General features: G+C 50.0%; 1 protein-coding gene and 2 long non-coding RNA genes across 12 annotated transcripts in view; 2 read left to right on the top strand and 1 right to left on the bottom strand.

Moving 5' to 3' along the window:
• MTCL1 (microtubule crosslinking factor 1) overlaps positions 1 to 3,263 on the bottom strand; it is a 135,260-nt gene extending 131,997 nt beyond the window's left edge. For 7 of the 10 annotated variants that reach the window (XM_010335570.3, XM_039463783.2, XM_010335568.3 and 4 more), the window contains exon 1: positions 1,802 to 3,263. In XM_010335570.3, the coding sequence (XP_010333872.3) occupies positions 1,802 to 2,854 (1,053 nt within the window). In that variant the 5' untranslated portion in view covers positions 2,855 to 3,263. Of the gene's footprint in view, positions 1 to 952; positions 974 to 1,801 lie in introns of those variants that run through there. The other 3 variants (XM_039463785.2, XM_039463784.2, XM_074383767.1) reach the window with 2 other exon arrangements.
• Positions 897 to 10,455, top strand: LOC101043618 (uncharacterized). Its single transcript, XR_164849.2, has 2 exons — positions 897 to 1,455; positions 10,191 to 10,455. It is a non-coding gene; the product is annotated as an uncharacterized LOC101043618 (long non-coding RNA).
• LOC120361664 (uncharacterized) lies at positions 3,408 to 7,944 on the top strand. Its single transcript, XR_005577815.2, has 2 exons — positions 3,408 to 3,948; positions 6,293 to 7,944. It is a non-coding gene; the product is annotated as an uncharacterized LOC120361664 (long non-coding RNA).
• Positions 10,456 to 14,599: the final 4,144 nt, after the last annotated feature.

Below are 14,599 nucleotides of genomic sequence, written 5' to 3'. Positions count from 1 at the left end.
ATTTCTGTTTTAGGTTCTCAGCATCTCCATCTGTGAAACAGTAGTTATGACCATGATACCACCACCAACAACCTATGTTGTTGTGAAGATCCACTGAAATATCAAATACACTGCATCAGACTCCAGGCTCAAACATGTTTCATTCATTGAGAATCTAACAACATGAAAAAATAAAGCAAATAACCAGTTGCACCAAGAATGAACTTTGAAATGACAGACTGCCTACTTTAAGATCAAAAATACAATGAGAAGCTTCTTTAAAGAAACTCAATTTTCCCTTGCATAGCAGTCATTTGGATAAACACCATTTAATCAGAAACCCTGTAAATCAGGGTAAAGTTATGCTGGTGGTGGGGGGGGGGGGGGGGATACAAAAACAAGATTATCTTGTCACCCTCAGAAAGCTTACATTTGTTGAAGATTTACAAAAGTGCTGCTTTCATGATGGAGTCACTCGCAACATGGCTGCCTTTGAACTTCACTCTGTTGTCTATTCCCTAAGAGTAAGTGAGGAAACCATACTGTCGGAAACATTTTGCCATAAGTCCATCTTTTTGACCAGCTCACTTTCTGTGCCTCACTGTTACTTCTTGCACAAAGTAAAATAACTACAGGGCTCAGCTGGTTGGAGCAGCTCCGTAAGAAATTTAGGGTTCGGGGGCCACCCAGCAATTAATATCCTCTGATTTCCCTGTGAACCGCATACTTCACCACCATTTACCTTAAAACCCGGTCCTCAGTCTCCCTAGCTAAAAACTGGGCCCATAGTGGTTAGGCTTATCATTTGCTGAGAAAACAACGAAAGTAACACAACCCACTGGGTTTGGAGGCTGCTCATTAAGACTTAACAGATAAACAGATGTATGCCACCAGAGTAGTTTACTAACCTGATGATTACAATAAATAAAATAGTTGTCATCAATACAACTCTCCTTATTTTCTCTCAAGTCACCTGGATCGTTCTAATCCCGGGAACCCCGTATGCAGCGCCAGCCCCATGCCAAGGAGAAAAGATGGAGCCGGATTAAGCACCCAGGGCTAAGGAGACTAAGAGGCCACTGCCTGCAGGCCCTGCGGGAAAATACTCAGAATGCGGCAGGCGCAGCGATTCCTTAGAAAGTGCTGGCGTGGCCTCTCCTGACACAGAAAGCCGGCTCCTGGGTGCTTACAAAGGACTGGCCCGCACAACACCGCTACGCCTCGACCCGGCCACACTCCAGGAACCTCTCCTGAACTTCATCTTGATCACCGAAAACGACGCGGCCCCTCTACCCAGGCTGTCGGAGCCCAGGAGACCCTAAGGGACCTCAGCTCTTTCCGTAATTGCAGGAGAGGGGGTGGGCGGCTCCGCAGCAGGGCCTGCCCACCCCCCGCCCCCGTGGCACCGTCCTGAACAGCCACACCGGCATGTGCCAGGCCACAGGAACCTGGCTAAGGGATCACCTGTTCCCACAGGTGAGGCTGGCACGTCTCAGCGGGGATGGGGGTGTCGGCTGATGTCCCCAAAACGACTACTGCCCCAACAGGTCAACAAAAGTAAAAGAATCAGCGAAGAGACGCAAGACTTCTGGACGCGACAAAAAGCGAAGTGGGTTGCGAACTGGAGGGGACCCGCAGGTTTACTGCTCCTTTCAGAAGTTTGGGCTTAAGTTCCCAATGCCTGACAATGCGAGGGCAGGACCGTGGAAGGCAGGAGGGAAAAGGCTCTGGATAGGCCCGGGAAGGCTGGGTTGGCGGGCCCCCGCCGCAGCCCGGCCCTCCCAGGGCGCCCTGGAACACCTGCCGCCGAGGCCCCGCTCACCTTGAGATAGTCATTCTCCGAGCGCAGCTCCTCCATCTCCCGCAACAGCTCCTCTTCCTCCGCCGCTGGCACGAGTCGAGGCTGCTCGCCCAGGCTGAGCTCCCTGGGGGTCCCGGGGACGGGTCGCTCCAGCGGCGCGCGCCCCCTGGCATCCTCCGCCGCGCCGGGCCCCACGAACCCCCCGGAAACCCCGCCCGGGATGCTCCGGCCCCCGGGACAGGCGCTGGCGGCAAGAGGAGCGGCGAGGAGCGAGGGGGGCTCGGGGCTGCCAGGCGGCGCTCCCCGGGCTACCGGGCTCGGCGTCGGTGCTCCTCGCGAGGGTTCTCGGTCGCTGGAGCCTGTGCCGGATTCGGCATCGCTGCTAGCGGCAGGCAGCAGGCGCTGCTCGTCCGACAGGGGTTCGGAGGGGCAGTCGGAGAGGTCTGAGCTGCTGTCGGTGTGGCTGATGCGCGAGCCGCGGGCCGGGGAGCCGGCCACCGAGGTCACCGCGAGGGTCACGGCGGGGATCCGGGCGGCCGGGGTCAGAGGACCGATGGTGCGGGCGGGGGGCGCCCGGGAGCCGCGCTTGGCTTTGCGGCCCTTGGTAGCGGCGGGCGGCGGCTCGGCTCCGGGAGGCTTCCCAGCCCGGGACAACGGCTCCGCGGGCGCCACGCGCGCCGCCTTCCTGCTTCCCAAGGCAGCCTTGGCACCGCCCGCCGCTCTGGCCCCAACTCCCGGCGGGGGCTTGTCCTTCGCGCCCGGAACGCCGCCGCTTCGCCGGGAGAGGCGGCCGGGCGCCACCAGGGACCCCGGCGAGGGAGGCGCCTTGCCCGCGAGATTGGGCGAGCGTAGGGCGGCGGGCGCCGCGGCTCGGCCGGAGGAGGGGACCGCCGGACTGGGCGCAGCGGGCCGGGTGTGCAGGTCCTTGAGAAAGGGTCTGGCGGGCGAGGGCGCGCGGTGCAGCCGCCGCCTCTCGGCCAGAGGGTGGAGGTGGTGGTGGCGGTGGTGCTGGCCCGGAGGCTGCGGCTTCGCGTCCGGGGCGCCTCCGCCCGCGGGGCCGTTCAGCGTCTCCATGGCCGGGTCCGCGGGCAGCAGCTCGTGCGGCAGATGCTCCGGGAGGCGGCGGCGGCGGCGTGCAGCCTCCCCGCGCGCTCGCTCATCACTGTCCCAGCCCCGCCCGGGCTGCGCCCCGCGCTCCCGCCGTCACCCCACCACCCCCCCGCACCCCGGCCCGGAGGATTCCCGTGGGGCTCGCCGCCGCCGCCGCGCTCGCCCCTAGCTGAGGTCACCGCGGATCGAGTTCTCCCGGCTCAGCAGCGCGGCGGCTCCCAGCCGCTCGCATCCCCGGACCCCGCGCTCTGGGCTCGCGGGCACCGGTGCCGCGGCGGTGCTGGCGGCGCGCACCCGGCTACCGCGTCCCGCACCCCGCCCACCGCCGGCCCGCTCCGGCCCGCGCCCGCCCCCGCCGCTCCTGGCTGCGAGAAGCCGCACGCGCGCGCCCTGCCGCCCAGCGCCCTCGCCCGCCGCCGGTGCGCATGCCCCGCCTCTCGCCAGCCGGCGCCGTGCGGGGGAGTGGCGAGGGCAGGGGCGGGGCCTGCGCTTCCCAGGGGGCGGGGCGGGGCGGGCACCGGGCAGGGGCGGGCCCTTGGGGGCAGGCGTAGGCTGGGTCCACGCGCCCTCCCGGGGACCCTCCTTTCTTTTTGAGGCCCTAGAGACGCGGCCAGGAGCTAGGGAGGAGGAGAAGAGGCGGAGGTGAAGTGGTAAGGGGCGGCGGCGCCCACTTGGGAAAGGCTTGTGCTGCGGCTGACAACGCCCCCCTCAGGCCCCTCCATCCTCCGCCCGCCTCCCCGAGCCTGGTCCCCTCCCCCACTGTCCTCTCCAACCTGTGCCCCCGGTCCCCGCGCTCCTTAAGGATCGCTTGTACCCGACGCAACTCTCGCGTCAGAACGAGCACCGCAGGCGCTCCACAGTTGGCACCCCCGTGGCCTCGGGAGCTCAGAGGAGGAGGAGCTGCTGCCGAAACAGGAGGAGCCCTCGCCAAGCTGAGGGTCAGAAAGAGAACTCACATTTATAGTTCCGGCTGTGAGCCAGGCCTGCTGGCCACGTAATGGGCATTGCTTTATTTAAGCCTCACCACAATCCCGGATTGGAATTGCTTGCTGTCTTCGGTAAGGACGAGGGCACCGGCGCAGGGAGGTAAAGTCGCTTGCCTGTGATGCTTCACCCAGTCCCTGGCTGAGCGGGTTTAAACCCAGGTCCACAGGATTCCGAGTCCTGCAGGCTTTCATCTCAGAGAACCTGGAGCCCCGGCACCGGTTCTACCACTTGAGTCTCCCATGCGCAAAGCACTAGACCTTTCTGAGCCCCAGTTCCCTCGCCTGCATCATTAAAACGTACTGCCACCTGAGTATGTGTGAACACTGAGCAAATACCAGAACACACCGTGCAAACTGTAAAGTACTGTTCACATCCCATCGGGTGCAGTTTATGTCCCAGGCGTTGGATGTTGGCCAGTGCCCATATAAGCGCCAGCCTATCCTCTAGCCCTGGCATTGCGGGAGGCAGAGGGGCGGGTAATAATTCCAAGTCGCGAGGGCAGGAGCGTAACCCCGTCCGAGGAGGTTTGCATTTTCCTGTAAGAACAAGTTGGTCTCGCCGCTGAGGGCCCAGGACACAGTAGAGCCTGCAGAAAGCAGGGCCCCTAGGTGGCGAGGCAGGTAGGGTAGGGATTAGAGGAGAGACTGGAGGGTGCGTGGCACCAAATATCCTGCCAAGGCCGTTGGACCTTATCCTAGAGGCGGGAGCCACTAGGGGATTCTGAGCAAAATGATCTGATGTCCTCAGAAAGACCCCGGGCGCAGCAGCCTGGAGGAGAGGGAGGTGGGCCCCTGTAGCTGCGCGTGTCGGTGGCAATATGCGCGGTGAGGGGGCCGTGGGAGCAGGGACAGAGAAGATGTGGCCGACTCGCAAAAATAAAAGGAAAAAAAAATCGACTCCAAAGTCTGTGATCTTAACCACAGATTTACCCTACTTAGCCATCTCCTTCAAAAAAAATCCAGGATGAACTCTTTTTTTTTTTTTTTTGTAATCCTGTAAGTCAGGAGAGCCCTGCCCCCGGAAGTCGTCCTGCCTCGTCCTGGCCTGAGCTCAGGGGGCCTGAGACCTCTCCTAACCGCACAGCCGAAAGGCTTGAGAGGTGTCGGCCACCGAGCGCGCCGGACCGGCTGTCCCCAGAGGGCGCTCTAGCTCTCCCCTTCCCTCGGAGAGGGACCGCGGTCCGGCCAGAACACAACTGACCTCTGCCTAGAACCTCCAGAGACCCAGAAGTCTCCCATCCTCACATTTCCGAAGAATTATGGCCAGGACTCTCAACACAAGCTTGCCAGATTCTCATACCGTATACACTCAAGGGAAGGACCGCCCCCAAAATGTTTCAATACGTTAGTCTTCCAAAGGCAGTCGCTTGATGACCGTAGGATTTGCAGCCAGCTTCTCTTGCTTTCATGTTATAAGTCAGATAAAATTCATCCTCCTTATTATTATTAGCCTGGCAAATAGGACTACAAGCCCTTCATAAGGAAGTATTCAATCAATGCTTTCCTTTTTCTTTTTTATTCCTTTTTTTTTTTTTTTTTTTTTTTTTTTGCGAGATGGGGTCTTGCTATGTTGCACAGACTGAACTCGAACTTCCTGGGCTTAAGCCATCATCCCACCTCAGCCTCCCAAGTAGCTGGGACTACAGGCATGCAACAGCCAGCCCAACCAATAATGCTTGCTTTGTTTTCCAGTATTCAGTGAGTTACAGGTATAAAGAGATATCTGCTTACAGAATAGGTGTTTTTAAAATCACTCAAAAAAAAAAAAAAAAAGAAAGAAAAAGAAAGAAAGAAAAAAAAGGAAAAAAGAAAGAAAGCAAGCAAGCAAAAGAAAGAAAGGCCAAGGCAAGCAGGTAGCTTGAGCTCACGAGTATGAAATTAGCCTGGGCAACATGGCAAAACACTGACTCTACAAAAGAAAAATAAAATAAGCTGGGCATGATGGTGCGCATCTGTAGTCCCAGCTATTTGTGAGGCTGAGGTGGGAAGATCCCTGGAGCCCAGGAGGGGAGGTTGCAGTGAGCCATGATCACTACAGCACTCCAGCCTCGGTGACCCAAGTGAAACCTGTGTCAAAAAAATGGGAAGGAAGGAAGGAAAGGAGGGAGGGAGGGAACAAAGGAAGGAAATACATGATTTTAAATTCTATTTCTGTTCAATCAAATTAATCTAAAGGTAATAGGGGATTTACTATTTAAGGGAACCGTAAAGTGCTGATTCTGTGAAAAACAAAGTCCAGCATGGGCGTGCCTGTTTTCACCTGTGTACCTCCAGATCCAGCCTTGCCCTTCCCTGGAAGGGTGGGTTTCCAGGCTGCTGGGTTTGCTGATTGGGTTTGGCCAGTGGAGGTGCTGTCAGGAGATGGGAGTGGACCCAGAAGGAGAAACCAGGTTATTTCTTTCTCTCTCTGCCGCAGGTGGCTTCTCTGGAAGTGTCTGGGTCTCTATGAGGAGTGGACTTTTGAAGTTCCAAGCATCACTGGATGGCCCGCTCCTCCTGGTACCTTTTCATCCTCCACCGCCTGTGTCGAGGGTGATACTGGCTTCCTGTGCTTGCAGACCTCCGGGTTGCTTCACTGTGGCTGGTTCCCTGCACTGCAACCCTGGGTTGTAAATGCTGGCACAAGGCCCAGGGCCCCATCATCTCATTCCTCTGCATAGGCCCAAGTACTGTTCTAGGGAGCCATGTACAGCAGTGGTGTGATGAGTAATGTTTGTGTGACTGTGTTCACATCCACTTTGTTCAAGAGTGGTGTGGTTTGGTGACAAGACCTGAGGCTTTGACACCAGGTAAATCTGGGAATCCTGCCCAAGTCATTTGCTGTCTGCATGGCCTTGGGTAAGGTATTATTATCAATGTCATCGTCATCATTATTTAACACCCGTGAAATAATCTTCAAAACTCTTAAAATATGAGCAAACCAGATTTCTCACTCAGATTCCAAACTCTCACTCAGAGAGTTAGAAATCTATTCTGTGTCTATACAGTTATATAAAGAGAAATGGATTCTTTTTTTACTTGGTTTGACTCATAGATGAAAAATAATGTGACTTATTTGGGACTCTACTTCACTCTGTACTCCCAGGCAGAATTATATGCAGAATTTCTACACCTTCAATACATTGTCCAAACCCAAGTGTATAGGTATCTTCCAGTTTTTCCCCTTATTTTAACAGAAAGACACATTTTAAATTGTGGGAGGGAACCCCTCAAGAGCCGAGGAAGGGTCTGAAGACTCAGCATGTTCTCATATAAACATAGAATTAGAAAAGAATTAGAGATATAGTTACATAGTTATCCTTCTATGTAATCATCAAATAATCACATAGCAATTCATATGTAATCATAAATATATACATATATAATCATATAATCTTTAATCTTACTAATAAGTCAAGAAGTATGGGACTGAAATGGCATTGGAAAAGAGGTGACCCTAAGGCAAGATGCTGTAAGCCCTCTGTCATGCCCGCATACGGGCTGCTGGAGGACGCCTCAGCTGTGCGACAGTGTCAGTGCTGTGAAAGTGCCCGCTGTGTAGCCAGCTAGGGACGGAGACATCCAAGATGGCCAAGACGTCTCCTTCCTGGGGGAGTGAGGAGAGAACTCTGCTCTCCCAAGCTCTTGCGGTGAGCCTAACGGCTGTCAGAGAGGCCCACAGACACCAGGGGCCTTCACTGTCCCTATGTGGTGCTGTGCATCGGCAGTCATGTTCCATGTCTACTTTCAAGTTCTGCTTCTGCACCTGGTTCCTCTTTTTCTTAGAAGATAAGAATTAATAATGATAACATAAATCTTAGTGACCTTGTTATTTCTTGACAAGTATGAAAAAAGTGCTGACGCCTTAGGTTTTCTCCTCACCTCGGCTTCTTCAAAGTCTTGGGCCCCTGTCTCCAAGACACCTGATTTACCTGATCCTGTCACTGACCACCATGACCTCATCCTATCTGCCCTGCACCCTGCTTTGTACTCAATAAAAGTCAGAGCATCCAGGCACTCGGGGCCACTGCTGGTCTCCGAGGTTTGGTACCAGTAGACCCCTGGGCCCAAACTCTGTTTTCTCTTTCTCTGTGTCTTGTGTCTTTTATTTCCACAGTTTCTCGTCTCCACATCAGCAGAGAGGGACTCACAGGACACTGTAGGACTGGACCCTATATAAAATATGAATGCATTCCTGGTTGAAGTCATGAGAAATCATCCCTTTTGAAAAGAGTGGCAAGAAGAAGAAATTTTCAGAGTGGGTGGTTTTTTGGGCACTGCAGGAAAGTTACCTTTAAAAAGGGACAACCCAGCTGGGCGCGGTAGCTCAAGCCTGTAATCCCAGCACTTTGGGAGGCCGAGGCGGGTGGATCACGAGGTCAAGAGATCGAGACCGTCCTGGTCAACGTGACAAAATGCCATCTCTACTAAAAAAAAAAAAAAAATACAAAATTATCTGGGCGTGGTGGCACGCACCTGTAGTCCCAGCTACTCAGGAGGCTGAGGCAGGAGAATTGCTTGAACCCAGGAGGCGGAGGTTGCGGTGAGCCGAGATCGCACCATTGCACTCCAGCCTGGGTAACAAGAGGGAAATTCCATCTCAAAAAAAAAAAAAAAAATTAAAAAAATTTTAATTGACAAATTTTAATTACATTCACAGAGGGCATCATGTTGTTTTGATATATGTATGCTAAAGCAGTATGTTTTTAGGGTTGTTTTAATATCAACTGGATTTTTTTTAGGAATAAAACCACAGTAGAAATCAAGACTGGGCCAGGCACCGTGGCTCGCGCCTGTAATCCCAGCACTTTGGGATGCCAAGGCAGGCGGATCATTTGCGGTCAGGAGTTTGAGCCCCTGCTCAACATGGTGAAACCCCATCTCTACCAAAAATACAAAAAATTGGCCAGGCGTGGTGGCACATGCCTGTAATTCCAGCTACTCCGGAGGCTGAGGCAGGAGAATCGCTTGAACCCAGGATGGGGAAGTTGTAGTGACCCAAGATCACACCACTGCACTACAGCCTGGGTGACACAGTGAGATTCTGTCTCAAAATAAAAATAAAAATAAAGTCAAAATAAAAATAAAAATAAAGGCTGTATTTTATTTGGAGATTTTCAATGCATTTTTTATCTTTGATCACTTCATTGAGGCAGTGCCACTCAAGGGATTGGAATCATGAACAGAACACACCTGTATTTGTCTCTGTTTTAGCAGCTGCTTCTATGTAAGCATCTGACTACTTCATTATGTATTTTGTAGTGTGTTTATACCTCTTTATATATTGAAATAGATACTATTTTGTTATAAGTTGCTTTCTTATTTCTTTTTTGTATTACCATTGGAAAAGTAGATCCGTCTTTTAAAATACAGGGTTATGGAAGTGACGACCACAAGTAGTGATTCTCATTTCAAGAAATCAAGAGCATTTGTAAGGAAAGTGGGGTTCCGTCCGGGACTAGCAGGGTTGAGAAAGAGACATCTGCACGGGGCCGCTATGTCCTGGCGGGTGCCCCCTCGTGGTGGCTGTTGGGATGGCACCCTTCCCCACAGGGATAAAATAGAATCCATTATAGAGCGGTCAGTCCCACCGTGATGGGAGTGTGTGTAATTTAAAACAGCCTCCAGGTGGTTCTAAGAATCTTCTTTCGTCAAGGGAGGTAGAATTCCCTTATACAACCTTTTGGTATCGTTGCTACATATTTGCAATCTTTTGGCACGTTGCCTTGAAATTGAACATTTGAACTCATTTTCTTTTAAAACATAACTGCTAAACTTTAAAAAAGTATCCTGGGATTCTAAGCTTGCTCAGAACAGGGAAAATACGCTGTTATGTAAGGGAAACTAATCAAAGTTCTCTACTTATCCTGGTCAGCAGCATATGTTTCCAAAAAATTTAAGAGAAATTAACGGGTTAATTGAGAGCATTCTACATCTCACCATGTTTGCTTTCATCATAATTCACCATTGCTGATTTCTCTACCTACAGAGTTGCTGAACCCGGCTTGATTGCCTCATAGAACTGAAACCTGAGGAACTTACATTTGTTTTGTGTGAGTTTCTTTCTCAGGAAACGGACCATCAGGACTCCCAGACAGGATCAGGGAACTGAAACTTTTCAGATCATGGCATCCAGTCATGAGATGTACCTGCTGCCTGTTGACCAACACGCCTTCCTTACCCCTCCCTAACTCCCTGCTTTGTAAGCCCCTAACTTTAGTTGGTTAGGGAGACAGGTTTGAAACTCGTCTCCTGTATCTCAGCTGACGTCACCTGCATTAAAGCCTTTCTTCCTCAGCAATACTCATCATCTCAGTAATTGGCTTTCTGTACAGTGACAACCAGACCTGGCCCAAACCCCTGTCATCTGGCAGCATTATTACCCATCAAAACAGAAATAGAGATTTGAAATAAGGGATGCCAGTTCCCATTTCTTCCTGCTGTCTGGAAGGAAGTCTGGCTTTCCAGCCCAACTCTAATGCTCATCTTTACACACAAAATAAGGGTGTGTTTACATGGAAAGCCAAAATAGAACCATGGGTTTATAGAAGGTTCCATAGCAGCAAATAACAGTGTTTATGAAATAAACATTTTAAGTATCATTCCTGTGTAAAATTATTGTCAGGCATACTTTACCAGTGAAGAGATAGAACAATGTGGGTTCTAGGCCTCGACACAATGATCTGTTCAGTGACCTTGCACAAAATAGGCTCCGTCTTCCTGGGCCTTAGAGGCCTTGTCTATACAATTAAGAAGTTGGCCAGGTGCAGCGGCTCACACCTGTAATCCCAGCACTTTGGGAGGCTGTGGTGGGCTGATCACAAGGTCAGGAGTTCGAGACCAGCCTGGCCAACATGGCGAAACCCTGTCTCTACTAAAAATCCAAAAAATAAAATAAAGGAGTTAAATTTAAATAAGATTTAATATTATTCCCGACTTTATAAATCTGAGAGTTAAGGTTGACTTAAAAGTGCTATTTTTATTACTTTTTACATTACCCTTTTTCTTTTATTTAAATTTTGAAACGGAGTTTTGCTCTTGTTGCCCAGGCTGGAGTACAATGGTGCGATCTGGGCTCACTGCAACCTCTGCCTCCCAGGTTCCAGTTATTCTCCTGCCTCAGCCTCCCGAGTAGCTGCGATTATATGCACATGCCACCAAGCCCAGCTAATTTTTCATATTTTTAGTACAGACGGGGTTTCACCATGTTGGCCAGGCTGGTCTCGAACTCCTGACCTCGGATGATCCACCCTCCTCGGGCTCCCAAAGTGCTGGGATTACAAGTGTGAGCCACTGCACCCTGCCCTTTTTATATTACTTTTAATGGTGAAAACTGCAATTGCTTTGCACCAACGTAATAATTATCCATATGGGATTATTCACAATAAATTGTAGGTCACCTGTGTTCCGTCATTTTTGTAACATCATAAAGAAATATCTGAGGCTGGGTAATTTATAAAGGCAAAAGGGTTAATTGGCTTATGGTTCTGCAGGCTGTGTCAGCCTGGCTCCAGCATCTGCTTCTGGTGAGGGCCTCAGGGAGCTTCCAATTATGGTTTAAGGTGACAGAGAGCAGGCATCACATGATGAGCATGGGAGCAAGGGTTGGGGGAGGTGCCACATACTTCTAAACAACCAGATCTCATGTGAACTCAGAGTGAGAACTCACTCACCACCAAGGGATGGTGCTAAGCCACTCATGAAGAATTCACCCCCAGGATTCAAACGCCTCCCACCAGGCCCACTTCCAACATTGGAGGTCACAGTTCAATGTGAGATTTGGAAAGGACAAAACATCCAAACTGTGTCATCACCTCTGTACATCCTCAAACAAAATATACTCAAATACATATACTAAAATAGCATAATTAAGGAGGTTAATATGATGGAATTAATATAACAAGTGCTGGTAAGTCAAAAAAAAAACAAACTCAGTTGTCTCCCACTCTGCCCTCACAGCATGCTTCTGATGCCAGACGTGTGGGGATTTTTCCCCAGCAAGCAAGCAAGCAACGAATTCTGCAGTGGACACCACTTGGTGTCCTCTAGTTCAATCCAATTCTGACACTGTCTACCTAGAGATGGTCTCAGATTACACAGGTTGAGGTCCCAGCCCCACAAGGCCACCCACCCTACTTCTGATGTTCATCAAAAGCCCCGGGTTGAGAACTGTGCTTCCAGTCTGGCTATAAATCAGGATTCCGAAAAACCCGCCTTGGCTTTGATTGATTTGCTAGAGCAGCTCACAGAACTCAGGGAAACATGCTTACTGGTTTGTTATAAAGGATATTACAAACGACACAGAAGAAAAGACGAGTAGAGTGAAGTATGGGGAGAGCAACACGGAGCTTCCACAGGCATACCAACCTCCAGGAACCTACACAGGTTCAGCCATCCAGCTGCTCCCCAAACCCAGTCCTTTTGGGTTTTTATGGAGGCTTCATTATCTAGGCACGAGTGATTAAACCATTGGCCATTGCTGATCAACTTAACCTTCAGCTCCTCTCCCCTCCCCAGAGATTGGGAGGTGGGGTGGAAAGTCCCAACTCTCTAATCCTGCCTTGGTTTTTCCAGTGACCAGCCCCCATCCTGAAGCTACAGAAAGGCATTTATTACTTTGAAGAGTCCAAGGATTTTAGGAGTTATATACCAGGAGAGGGAGAGGAAGAACAAATACATATTTTGCAATATCACAGTTAATTCTACATATTCCTGACTACCTTATTGGGATAGGATGTTGAGAGTTAACTGTGGTTTTGTGTTTTTCAATACTGTGGATTTGGGTAAATAAATTTTGTATTTCCTCCTTTAAATATTGCCCACAGAGCAGCTAGAACACACGCGACATTGATCAATTGTCTGTCATCTCATATGTGTGCACCCCAAAACAATTCCAATAGCAGCATCAAAGATCACCATGACAGGTAATAATCACGACAAATTGTGAAGTGTTTTGAGAATTACCACAAAGGGACACAATGACAGAAAGCAAGCACATGCTGTTGGAAACGTAGTGCCATCAGACACACCCGGTGCCGGGTTGCCACAAAGCCTCAATTTGTAAAAAAAACACATCTGCAAAGTGCAATAAAGCAAAGCACAATAAAATGAGTGTGCCTGTAAATAAAGAAAAAAATATATAAAATAACATATACAAAATAATATCATACAATATGTATATATATAATGTATTTCACAGGATCTAAGAATCTGAGAGCAGAAAGAGGACTTAGAGGCCAGCTGTGGTGGCCCATGCCTGTAATCCCAGTGCTTTGGGAGGCTGAGGTAGGAGAATTGCTTGAGCCCAGGAGTTCAAGGCCAGCCTGGACAACATGGTGAGACCTCATCTTTCAAAAAAAAAAAAAAAATTTAGCAGGGCATGGTGGTGTGTGCCAGTAGTCCCAACTACCAAGGAGGCTGAGGTGGGAGGATTGCTTGAGCCTGGGAGTTCGAGGCTGCAGTGAGCCGTGATTGTACCACTGCACTCCTGCCTGGATGACAGAGCAATATCCCATCTAAAGAAAAAGAAAGAGGCCTTAGAAAGCATTTGCTGTCCCCTCCTTCATCCTACCCATCTTTAGGAAGTCCCACGACTGGTATCTTCTGGTTATTGTTCTTGTTCTGAAGCTATCCTACCTTATGTAATTAGGGTGATCATATAGTTTATCATCCGGGTCATAGAAAATTTGAGAGTGAAAGGAGATACTCAGTAATTACAGGAGACAACAGATGCGAACTGGTCCAGGCTGGGTAACTTAGTCTGCATGGTTGTTTCAAGACTAATGCACATTCCCACAGATAAGAACATCACCAAATTGAATCCAACTGGGATAGAAGATGAAGAATCCTCACAACCTGTTCATCCACTCACTCATGTATACATTCATTCATTTGAAGATTCTTTATTGAACACCTTCAAAAATGCATGGGCATGTATAGATGTTAGAAACAGCAGGGGTGGAAAAAAAACATGGTACCTGCCCTGATGGGACACGTAATCTAATACAAAAAGAATGGCACGAGAAAGAGAAAAACTGTAGCTGACATCTGGAGCTAGCCCCCATGATCACCCAGGCATCTGTCTTCCCAGGACCTCACCTGACCCTCCAAGTGAGGCTCTGTGTTCTCCTGTTCCATATAAACCATTTTACAGAACTTTAGCATTGCACAAGGGCACTCTAAGACCGTGATGGATCAAGACAAAAGCAAGACCGTAAATCTTTCTGTTGTGCAATGCCACTTTTAAATGCAAAAAACATGAGCTCTTAGCTCACATGTTGGATCACAGATATTACACAATTTTTATTTTGAATCTCATGTACTTACATGTTTTGCTCTTACTAGAACTGTAGAAACACTGTTCCAAACTAACTCAACAATTTTTGTTTTGCTTGATAGTCATGTATTTTACAAACAACAGCTTACTAAAGAGTAAGGAAGAATTAGAAGGAAAAGGAACAATGAGTTGGCTAGTAGAGGGAAACAGCGTGAGTAAGAAAAGCTGTGTGATAGGGTTTCTCGGCCAACTGTGCAACTTTGAGCACTACTGCCTCCCTTCAGCGTTCAAAAGCCAGTTCTGGTCAGTTTCTGGTCCAAAGGAAAGCACGACCTCTCAGAGCTCCAGTGCCTCTGCTTACTCCATCACGGACATGACGCCCTTACCTTGTGTTTGCATTGCGCCTTGCTGAATTCCATATGTCTTGGCCCACTGGAATGCTGTGCTCGGGGGTCGCATGAATGCAGT

Source organism: Saimiri boliviensis, chromosome 13, assembly GCF_048565385.1.
Source record: "Saimiri boliviensis isolate mSaiBol1 chromosome 13, mSaiBol1.pri, whole genome shotgun sequence".
Taxonomy (NCBI): domain Eukaryota; kingdom Metazoa; phylum Chordata; class Mammalia; order Primates; family Cebidae; genus Saimiri; species Saimiri boliviensis.
Note: the sequence above shows the minus strand (reverse complement) of the source record. Positions and strands in the feature narration are given on the sequence as shown.